At 34.6% G+C, this 11,698-nt stretch overlaps 1 protein-coding gene across 1 annotated transcript; it reads right to left on the reverse strand.

Annotated features, from left to right (window-relative positions):
• Window positions 1-1,493: 1,493 nt before the first annotated feature.
• Window positions 1,494-11,696, reverse strand: mmp20a (matrix metallopeptidase 20a (enamelysin)). Its single transcript, XM_087284228.1, has 10 exons — window positions 11,203-11,696; window positions 10,431-10,666; window positions 8,295-8,443; window positions 8,093-8,224; window positions 5,872-6,033; window positions 5,685-5,790; window positions 5,053-5,195; window positions 4,207-4,366; window positions 2,064-2,167; window positions 1,494-1,979 (listed from the first exon to the last, which is right to left on the reverse strand). Exons 1-10 carry the CDS (start codon window positions 11,314-11,316, stop codon window positions 1,879-1,881), a joined length of 1,407 nt encoding a protein of 468 aa, XP_087140354.1. The 5' UTR covers window positions 11,317-11,696; the 3' UTR covers window positions 1,494-1,878.
• Between the last annotated feature and the right edge of the window lie 2 nt (window positions 11,697-11,698).

Below are 11,698 nucleotides of genomic sequence, written 5' to 3' on the forward strand. Positions count from 1 at the left end.
CATGTCTGTTTCTATTAGTCTGTCCAACAGCATGCCTATTGAAAGCAGCCATGCAGCAATTTTATATACCCAGCATGGCAGAACATTCTGACCTCATTTTTCTTTAACAGCTCTGATATGTCTCTATATTTTTAATAGATTATCATCTGGTAATGAAAAATAATGCTAATAAAATGTTTATTGCACACCGCATTATATCATAATGATTTATGAAGGATCATGTGATGCTTAAGACTGAAGTAATGATACTGCAAATATATCTTTGCCTTCACAGGAACTGATTACATTTTAAAAATTCAAATACACGTTATTTTAAATGATAATATTTTCCAAAATTGTGTTGCTTTTTTGTTAAGAAAAAATGCCCAAAAGCATGCACAATAATCTAAAATGGGTGTTCAGCTAAACAAGAATTACAAAAAGACGGCAACACCAAAGGCCTTTTTGTATAGCTTTTTTTGTTAAAAAAAGACCACCTTAATGACCAAATAAACTATCTAATAAAATGTCACTCAAAATATTTTTGGTTAACCAAGAAAAAGCATTTGAATGTAAAATGTATCGTGGCTTATAAGGTAATATGAGGTTACTGAGAAAAGAAAATCAGGGCAAGCAACGTCCTGTCATGTGCTGCAGGCTACCATAAATCATTTGCCCAGCTGTTTAACATTCTCTCTGCTCATATGCAGTCTGAGCTCCTGTTATTTTGATAGCTAATCCAAACTATTTAGGTCAACACACCATATCAGTTCATATCAGAGGTACCATGTCTTAGGGCCTTACATCAGTTATTTTTACCCTTTCTAATTACTTTCCTTGTGTGTTTATGAGAGATCATACGTAAAAATGGATTAAAAATGAAATAGCAGTAATATTTAAGCCACCGATGAACTGAAGTTTCTGTAAATTATAGTACTTTTAAAAAGTGGAACTTATGGTTCTGATCATATTGGTTCATTAAACTAGTCAGTCAATTAGTGATGCAGAGCTACAATATTCAGCAAACTGTTAATCACTACTTTACTTTGGTACAAAATCAAATCACTATTCTGAAAAGATCAAAATACTCACAATTTAGGAAAGATTCTGAAAACTTCAATTTCAATTTCAATTTTTTTTTATCTGTCCTGAATGAACGATTAAGTGAATCGCTTATAAAGACTTACTGGACAGATCATATTTGAACAAATCTCTTGACTGATTTAATGATGAATACACTTTCAAAGGTTATTTGTCAACACCTATAGGCTGTCAAAAGTGTTTATATAACTAAACACTACTGAGACCGTGTGACTTTTTTGTATCAGAAATGAGATACTAAAATACAAAAGTTGTTTCATCACTGTAAAAAAAACTTGCTGCGCTAATTTTTTTAGTTCTCAACTTCTCAGTTCTCAGCATCAATCATATTAACTGAAATTTAATTTAAGCTTTGCATAACTCAGAAAACCAGATTAATTTATTAAAATAAGTTAAAGTAACATAAAAAAACATTTGTTTTCCTGACTTTTGTATTATTTTCACAATGTATTCTTACATTAAACAGATCTGAATGCATGAATTTAAAAGTGCATTATAGCCAATAAAAGGTCAAAAACAAAAAGTGGATATGATTTGAGCGATATACGGATTTGAATCATTTTAAATGAATCTTTGATGCTCTGTAATACTTTATATTTAAAATTACTTGCAATCATTTGCAGCACGTGCTTCTTTTCAAATATGCACTGAACAAATCTGTAATTTGATCAAATGTATCAATTCCACCAATGATTCTTTGGCTTATAAGGATTCAGATAACTCTTTAAACTCATTTGACATTTGACATGAGGCAATCATACATCTTGCACTTGTGGTTGGTGTTTTCCTTCTTATTATTCAACTGCAACCCAGCCAAGCATTAGTGTTCATAGTGTGCAGCAATCTTTTCTGATGGCTGAAGATAAATGACTTTGATCTGCAGAAGAGGTGAACGCGTCCTGTTGAGACAAAAACATACACTTCCAGGGAAAAGTTTTAATTGAGAAAAGTCATGGACAATAACACCAGAATAAGTCAATTACCATTGAGTTCAAAAGCTGCATCCACTTTTCCAACAATGCCAGGCCAGCCCGTATTAATTTTCCTTGGAAATCCACGATCCATCACATTTCTTTTTTCATCATAACTACAAAATAGAGATCCTCTTTAAATGTCTCAACGTCATTATTACAATGTCAGGTGCGTTCAAGTCACATTTAAGAGTTCACACTTAGCTGATGATTGTTTATAAAGCTTGTTTGGCATGCTGTCTCGGGAGAGAGCCCTGAGCTCATAAGATCCTCGAGCTCGGGGCTCCCTCCCGTTTGCAGTGCGAGAGGGGAGTTTAAGCTCAGGTAGATCTTGAGAAAACCCCCCTGCTGTAGTAGCTAATGAACAGATAGTGATTGCTCTTAAGAGATAACCAATTTACTAGGAGCATGTCTATGGTGGCAATTTGGATTTATCAAGTAACTTAGGTTGCATGTTTTTTGACTGTGGGAGGAAACTGGAGAACCCGGGAGAAACCCATGTGAGCACGGGGAGAACGTGTAAACTCATGGGAATCATCTCATTGGTGAATCATAAATTGAATAATGCGGGGCCAGCTGCAAGTAATCATGTGCATGTGATCCTCTCGAAATTAGTTAATAAACTTCACTTCGTAATGCATAACATGGCGTGTACTTTACGGTTTTCAAGCTGATCGTATTAAACACACTAATTGTTCTATTACAATCCTGTCACTTTCAAGCTCTTTTGGTAAATAATAAGCTTGAAAAAACAGAAATTACATCCATCGATTCTGCCATGTTTCCCTCTATAGCGCACCCCCTCAACTTCCCAGTTCGTGAAATGTGGCGGCATTTATGTAACTCGTCAGTTATGATTTATCTGACTTGACTTAATTGCACCAGAATAAGATGAATGTATAAGTTATTTTTTAAATAGCAGGATAATATTTTGGCTCTTAAAGGGAAACTTCACTAAAAACGGATCAGACTATTATGAACCGTTTGAGGCAGTTTATTAAAAGGTAGGCCTAAGTATTGTAAACAATGTTCTGTTTCTTTCATATACGTATCATTTTGCTTTATAATATCTATGTGTATGGGTGACTAATATTTATTTTGTTTGCTTGTCAATGATTTTTTTTTCTCACAATCTCACAGTGCTGGTAGCTGTTGACCAACGGTTAATGATGAACCAACACACTTATCTCATAATTCTCAATAAGCTGAGGGTGAGTAAATTTACAGCAAATGTTCACTTTTGCAGCAAATTTCTCTTTAAGGGTTCAAGAAACCCTCAAGTATTTATTTTTTTCCAAAATTAAACAGATTTGTGTGTGTTGAGCATCAATTTACGTTAGCACCTGCCAGCTTTAATTGTGGGGGGGAAACAAGTGCTTTCTGAAGGCAAGGCAGACTGTGACAGCTTTGATACCACGTCTGCACACGGCACACAGGATTTAGCCGTTCATGAAGGGTCAACAAACATGTGTTTGTTTCCATGATTCACAGTGTTTGTTGCATGTTTTTCCCAGCGATGCTGTCAGGGCCTAAGCTGTTGGTTTGCAGCAAGCATTTTCGTTGGGAGAGCTGTACGAGAATTGAAGAAAGAAGGACTTTGTCTTTTATCAGTTGAGTTCGTTACCATTCAGACACATCACGTATATCCGTGCTGCTGTGTTTACCTATGTTTAAAATCCTCCGGATTGCAGGCAGGGAAATGGTTAAAATAGATAGGGCAAGAGACCTGCTGCACTGCATTCCACTGTATCTGCATTCGGACTCGCCTCATTTATACTGTTTATATAAGCATGACTGTCTTTATAATGGTATAACAAATGGTGCTTATGTGTATATAAAATTACGAATAACAAGAAGCAGGGCCTTCAATTACTTACTGTTTTTTCTTTGCATTTTTACTTTGTAAACTCTAAAATCATGGGTCTCCTTACATTTTGGATTCTCATATTGTGAGCTAAATGAGTTGTTCGCTCCCCTCTTTTCCCTTGTTCTCCTGGCCACACCCACTCCTCCCTTGCTCTCAGAGCTCCACGGCCATCATGAAGCATTATTATTATTTTAATTCTGAGGTAGACTTGAACTGAAAGAGGGGGTTTCATGGCCCTATAACAACATTATTATTAGAGAATGACATTCATAAAAATGTAGACATTACCTGAAGTAGTAGTCTCCTGTGAAAAAGTAGGTCTTTCCCCCTTCACTCACATGAACAGCAGCATCTATTTGTCGTACAATTTCTGGAAATCCAAACTCATAGATGGAGCCATAATAATAGCTCTTTGACTCTAGTTTCTGAACCACCCAATATTTAGGGCCTAGAAGAGTTCAGAAATGAAAGTCATTGCCAATCATTATTATTTAAAAAAAAAAGTTTTTTTTAAGGTTCCACTTATGCTCACGTAACCGCGTTTATTTGATCAGTAAAACAATAATGTTAAAATATTATAACACTTTTAAATAAATGTTTTCTGTGCACTCACTTTACTTCTGCTTATTCCCTGCTTTATCAGTTGTCGCCACAGTGAAATGAACAACCTAAATATTTCTATTCAAATAAATTATTAAAGTGAATCTATTCCTGTGATGTAAAAACAATTCTCGCTGAAATTTCAGTATCATTACACCAATCTTATTTAACATTGTTAAAAACAGGTTTGCTGCTAAACATTTTTTTGCGAAAACTGTAATAATGAGTTTTTTCAGTACTAAATGAAAATGCTAAACTATAAAAGTATTTTGAATTGTACATAAATAAAACAATGAATATTTCACTCAAGGGCATGGCCAAATTAAAACAACACATTTCTAGAGATGCTTAAATATCTCTTTTAACATCACAATAGCATTTGTTATGACATGCATTACACTATGCTCTATTACATTATGACCATTTCAGACTCACTTCAGACACACTTAAATTTGTCATAGCAGAGATGAAGACTAAAAGGATACTGTTAATTGCAGTGTTCGCAGTAGATAGGAAGGCAGTATTTTTGGTTACCTGTGAAAACATATGCCACTCGTTGCGAAGGAATGTCATAAGCTGCATCTACAGGTGAGGGGATGCTGGGTAGAAAAACACTCTGAGGTCCTTCCTTGAGTCTGTTCCAGTATGACCTCCAGTTTGTTCTCATCCACATGTAACTATTGAGGTAATGTTGGTTTTATATATAATTTAGAATATAATATGATATTGTACATTCATTTACTTCTGAACAGTAACAACTTGTGAGACAGTCTCTATATTGATTATTAGGCCACTTTGAATGTTTATTAATGTAAATATGACTTAAAAACAACCTTAGCTCTATTTAATTGCCTGTGAACAATGTTGTGCTTTGATTGTCATTGGCTGCTAATGTGATTTCACTATTTTGACTTTTCTGAGATTATATTATTAAGGAGAAGGTCTTCCCAAAACGTCCTAAGAAACATCCCTTGAACCATTTTAAGAAACTACATTTATAGTTTCTATTTTAGTTTAATTCAGTTGTAGTAGTAATAATAAAATAACAGTAAAAATAAGCATTACAGGAATAAAAAAGTGAAAGCTAAAATTTCACTTCATTTCTGAACTACATTTATGAAAAAAAAACTTCAGTTTGTTAGTAGAGGAGTGGTTAAATGCTTTACCTGTTTTTAAAGAAAATGATTTCTTTTTCGAGAACTGTCACGGCATCAAAAGAAATGACATCACATTTATTAGGGATTACAAGCTCCTGCTGTCTTGTTTTCTTTCCTTTCAATAAAAGAAAGAAGAAAAAATCTTATTTAGTTTGAAGAAAAATTAAGAAGCATATTTGTTTGGTACTGGACTCACCATACAAAGCCTGGATGCCAAGTGTGTCGTCTCTGGGCAGTTTGTATGTTGCAGCGTTGATGAACTTGTATTTTGGATACATAAGAGCTGTCGGATCTTTGGAGTGAGAAAGACCCAGAGAGTGACCCAACTCATGAGCTGCCACCGTAAACAGATTATATCCTGCACACAGCATCACAATCAATTATATTATTATTATAATTATAATATTCAAATCTGTTTTTATTTACTGTTTCTAATATTAATGTATTAATTTTTTTTATTAAATTATTACTAATAATAGCAATAACAACACTTAAAGACCAAATAATTATTTTACATAGATTTTTTTGTTTTACAGCTTAAATATCTACACTCGACGGTCACTTTAATAGGTACACCTTACTAATACTAGGCTGGACCCCCTTTAGCCTTCAAAACTGCCTTAATCCTTCGTGGCATAAATTCAATAAGGTACTGGAAATATTCCTCTGAGATTTTGGTCCATATTGACATGATGGCATCATGCAGTTGCTGCAGATTTGTCAGCTGCAGATCCATAATGAGAATCTCTTGTTCCACCACATACCAAAGTTGCTCTATTGGATTGATGTCTGGTGACTGTGGAGGCCATTTGAGTACAGTGAACTAATTGTCATGTTTAAGAAACCAGTCTGAGATGATTTGTGCTTTATGACATGGCACGTTTTCCTGTTACCATCAGAAGATGGGTACACTGTGGTCATAAAGGGATGGACGTAGGCTGTGGACTTTGACACAATAATCAATTGGTACTAATGGGCCCAAAGTGTGTCAAGAAAATATCCCCCACACATTACACCCCCTGGAGCCTGAACCAAGAGTGAACTGGCCATAGGGAGACATTTCCCGGTGGTCAATCTGGCCTGCCATTCAGAATCTGATTGCTTGCTCTTCAACCCCCCTCTCCAAGATGCCACCCCCCTCCCTTCCAAAGTCTGGCACGAACAACCATGCCATGTTTAAAGTCACTTAAATTACCTTTCTTCCCCATTCTGATGCTTGGTTTGAACTGCATTAGATCGTCTAGATCAGGGGTCACCAAACTTGTTCTTGGAGGGCCAGTGTCCTGCAGATTTTAGCTCCGACCCTAATCAAACACACCTGAACAAGCCAATCAAGGTTTTACTAGTTGTACTCGAAACATACAGGCAGGCTTGTTGAGGCAAGTTGGAGCTAAACCCTGCAGGGACACCGGCCCTCCTGGACCGAGATTGGTGACCCCTGGTCTAGACCATGTCTACATGGCTAAATGCTTTGACTTGCTGCCATGTGATTGGTTGATTAAAAATTTGCGTTAATGAGCAGTTGGACAGGTGTACCTAATAAAGTGGCCGATGAGTGTATGTTGTCTTCAACCAAAATATGTTTACTTGAGATGCAAATAACATCAAAATGACAACAAATATCAAAGTTTTTTTTAAAAAGAATCATAATTGAGTGACTTTACACTTAGAAGCTAAAAACAATCTGTGAGTGAGGTGTACAAAAAAATGCAATTTACAGCGAAATCAAGATTTCAGGACTTACTTATTAGAAATAATCACTTAATTTCGATACATTTTGTTGAAAACATGGCCTAATATTTATTTTTTTTAAAGTGAGTTTATAAATGTTTAGATTTTTGTAAAAAAAATTACAATTATATGTACTATTATTTAAATCAGTCTGTATTTAGACATTTATTACAACAGTTATATTATTATCATTAGTAGTTAAATTTACTTTGTAGGAATAAAATAAGTCAATCAATAAATTAATAATTTAATCAGCTCACTTACAAATAGCCTTCAAAGTCATGCGAACCAGAAGTTGCTGAGACTTTTATTTCAGTATGTTGATGTACTTCCAACTGAGATGGAACATTGAGTAGGGGGCGGTGCCTTCTTTTACGCATCATTCCCTCATAGCAAACTAACATAAAAGGAGCTTGGTTAAGAACATTGTCTGAAGCTGCCAAACTGACATCAACTAAGAAGAACCACCACTTCAAATGCAGAATGTTCAAATGATCAGACTTTGATTGACTGACCTTGATTACCAAAACAAACTTTTTTTTCCCAGTGGAATAAGTTGTACAGGTTAATTATTCACGATAAGAATAACCAACCTGCGCTGGTAAAGTAAACATTGTGAATTTTGATTTCAACCTGACTTAATCACGTTGCATTATCTGAATGATTCAATGTTTACTGTGCTGTACCTGGTCTGCCGCGTCCCACAGTCCATATTTCATCATCATCAAAGTGTACATCTCCACCAAGTCCCTCTCCAGGCTCAAAGGCGTGTGCCAGCACCCCTCCAGGCCCGTCGAAAGGGAAGAAGTCTCCATGAGCTACAAAAGAGTGAGATTTAAGATGAGTTTTCAAAGAGAAGAAAATGCACCAGATCAGATTGGAGTCTACCTTTGGAGTTGAAGGAGAAGGTGATATCTGCTCTGCCCTCCTTTATTTGGACAAACTTCAGAGGAGCAGCGTCGCTCCATATTTTCAGAGCCAAATGCAAGGAGTTTTCCACCTCTTCCGGACGGAGATCTGGAGTGAATCTTGCAATCCTGCAGGATTAAGATCAGCCACATTTTTACAAAAGACATGTCACAACCTGAGAGACTACATGAGAGGAATAACAAACCAGGCTTTAATAAAACAGGGACCTAATGAACTCTGGGACAAAACTGAATTTTAAATTAAAGAATTTTTTTTTAAAGAAATAGCCACCTTTTTTCATTTGTCCTATAACACTTTGTGTGATTTATAGGAGTAGCTTCTGTTGAACTGTAAACAATTAATGAAGTGTTTTAAAAACTGTAAAATGAGGTGTCATAATTTTACACAGATCATCCATCTAATATACAGTTCTCATCATAAATGAGTACACCCCTTTCAATAATAATAATAATAATTATAATAATATCTATTTTTCAGTGAATATAAGCAATAATGTTTAGTGTATTTAAAAGCACTTTTATTTAAACAGTTTTATCCATTAAAATAAGAGTTTTGGTCATTGTGATATTGCAAAAAATAAATTACAAACTACAAAATTTATTAAATTAAGGTATTAAAATTTGTTTAATGTTTATTATAATTTTATTTAATATTTTTTCCACAACATATTAATTGGGTGTACTATTTTCAACACAGGCTCATTCTAAAAACATACCCCCGTATACATTTCTGGAGAGCGTGAATTATGCAGCCAGAGCTATGTATGGCTGCATTTTGTCTTTAAACTGAACACAACAGGGTGGTATGGTGCCACTGACGGTTTGTTTCTTTTTGCACTACCAGCTGACCGTGGGCGACTTTTCCTCTATTACCAGTTTCCTGCGGATTTCGGCGTATTTGAGATGCAGAGAGTTGACTGCGACGATGTGGTTCAAGTTCGGCAAAGAACGATTACAGAAAACCGGTAAAAAAAAGAACAAAAGGCAAAAAATAAATAAACAAGTAAATAGCAGTGTGAGAATGTGGTAAGATCTGAAAATGTGGTAAAAATCAGGCAGCAACGAGGGTGTTTTTTATTTATTGCTTTTAAAAACTGTCAGTTGGGTTTAGAGAATGCTGTGAATAGGTCAATCGGTGCTTTTGAAAACACTATCAGTGAGGTTTAGAAAAGGGGGTGGGTGGGTGTTTGTATCGGTTTATCGGTCAGTTAGTTAGTCAGTGGCCTCTGGTGGATTTACGCGAGAACAGCAGGTGTGATTGGCACTCGCGAGAGAAATTTTAAAAAGCATACACATCGGCCTCTGGTTGATTCACGAAAACTAAAACTGCAAAAAAAAAAATAAATAAATAAATATTTATTAAAAAATAATAAATGTACCTTCTGGGATGTATTTCATGATCTCCAGAAATGTACAAAGGGGTACGTATCAATAATGAGCCTGGGTTGACCAATTTTGGACTGTGGTCTTAAGTTTTTTCTTAGACTAGTTCCAGTTTTGGCTTTAGCAGTGATTAATATACACTAATGTATTATTGTAAAGTATCCTATATTAAATATAAAATACATATCAATGTAAATATTTATCTATATCTAAGAGTGATCTGTGAGGTGTGTACTCATTTCTGCTGAGCACTGTATATAAAAAATGTCAAATTTAGAATAAATAACTTTTATTAGATCATCAATAACCTCATACACAACAAGTATTTCTACATCAATATTACAGAGATATAGTAAATATTACTGTGGTGTATAGACTACAAAGAAAAGAAGACCTCGGCCACAGATGCTCGTGACACTAAGGTCATTTTAAAATACTAAGTGTAACGTGTGTTTATGACAGATAAATATATAGCATAAATTATTTTTATGACAGATGAAAATATAGCTAAATGTGCCTCTTCCTTAGTTTACACAAAGGCTTATGGATCATTTGTAGTGCAGCTTTTCTATTTGAAGTGATTTTAGTTTTTTGAATTGAAGTTTTCCAAATTGTAAGTGCAGGCCATAATTTGAGACTTAGTAGACATTTGCAGTAAAAGATGGATATAGATCATAAAACACTGGAAATTTGATCCTGTTTTTTATTTGACCTGTAAGTAATGATGTTGCTCTTCCATTTGGGCCGCCCGGGATAAAAGCTGAAGTTTTCCACATCAGGGACTCCACATCTTGCCTCTTTCATCCCATTCAAGGTTTTATGATCCAGAAAAGCAGTTTCCTTCAGGTCAAAGAAATGCTGCATTGCTCTGATCTTGTCCTTCATGCGTTCTGCACGTCTCTTATTGTAAACACGCATTTTCAGGTGGTAGAAATGACGCAGGTACTCCTGTCAATAGGTAGATCAGCTTAGTCTATGGAGAAACTGATTATTTTCTTAATATTTGAACAGTAAGCCTTTATTACTTAGCATGGGATTTATGGTTTATTCATTTGACTCTTAATTAACAACAATTTTATATTTATTAATTCTGTTATTTTATTACAGCTAGCATTACTGTTATTTACAATATATATATTAAAATACAAAGTTGAATATTTATTAATATTGTTATTAAATTATATAATAATAAATATTTAATGATAAAGTATAGTAATATTAGTATGGAAATAAAATATTAGTATTACTTGTGTTGATTTGTACGAATATTTTTACTTTTATATCAACACCAAAATAATAACAATATTAATACACATTTTTAATATATTTTATCAAAACCAAAATAGTTTAAAAAAAATTTAACTTGCATTGATTTTATGATTTTACTTTTACTGTACAAGTCTTATTATCACTGATATAAGCTTTGATATAATAATATTACTACTAAATTAAATATGTTGTAAATAGCCTAGACAATCACAAACCTCAGCATGCTGAAAATCCTCTTGGGTGCAGCTCTGAAGAGCCACACGTGACGTCCTTACACTGTCCATCTTCAACATCCAAAACAGCAAAATCCATGGCCACAACCAGCTCATTTTGACCAACACACATCATGTTCTCTGCATCTTATACAACTTAAGAATACCTCAAGATAGTAGAGATCACGTGGGTCCTCAAACAAGAATGTACTGTCAGGTATTTAGTGGCTTTTGTCACCCACAAAATGAAGTCACGTCTGGCTTTTCATCAGAACTCTTATTGAGGTTTATGAAGGAGTGAAGGTTATGATTTAGTTTGTAACCGATTTTATATTTTGTTCATGCTGTCTTCTGTTCAGTTTGCTTAAAACGGCTGTTTTAAGAAAAATGTTATGAATGTATACTAATGAATACATTTTCAGATGAAACACTATGGTTTACCTCAGTCATGCAAGTGCAGAGCTGAAAACCAAAGGAGTTTTTTTTTCTTAACAAGTAA

Source organism: Danio rerio, chromosome 15, assembly GCF_052040795.2.
Source record: "Danio rerio strain M-AB ecotype USA chromosome 15, GRCz13ab, whole genome shotgun sequence".
Lineage (NCBI taxonomy): Eukaryota > Metazoa > Chordata > Actinopteri > Cypriniformes > Danionidae > Danio > Danio rerio.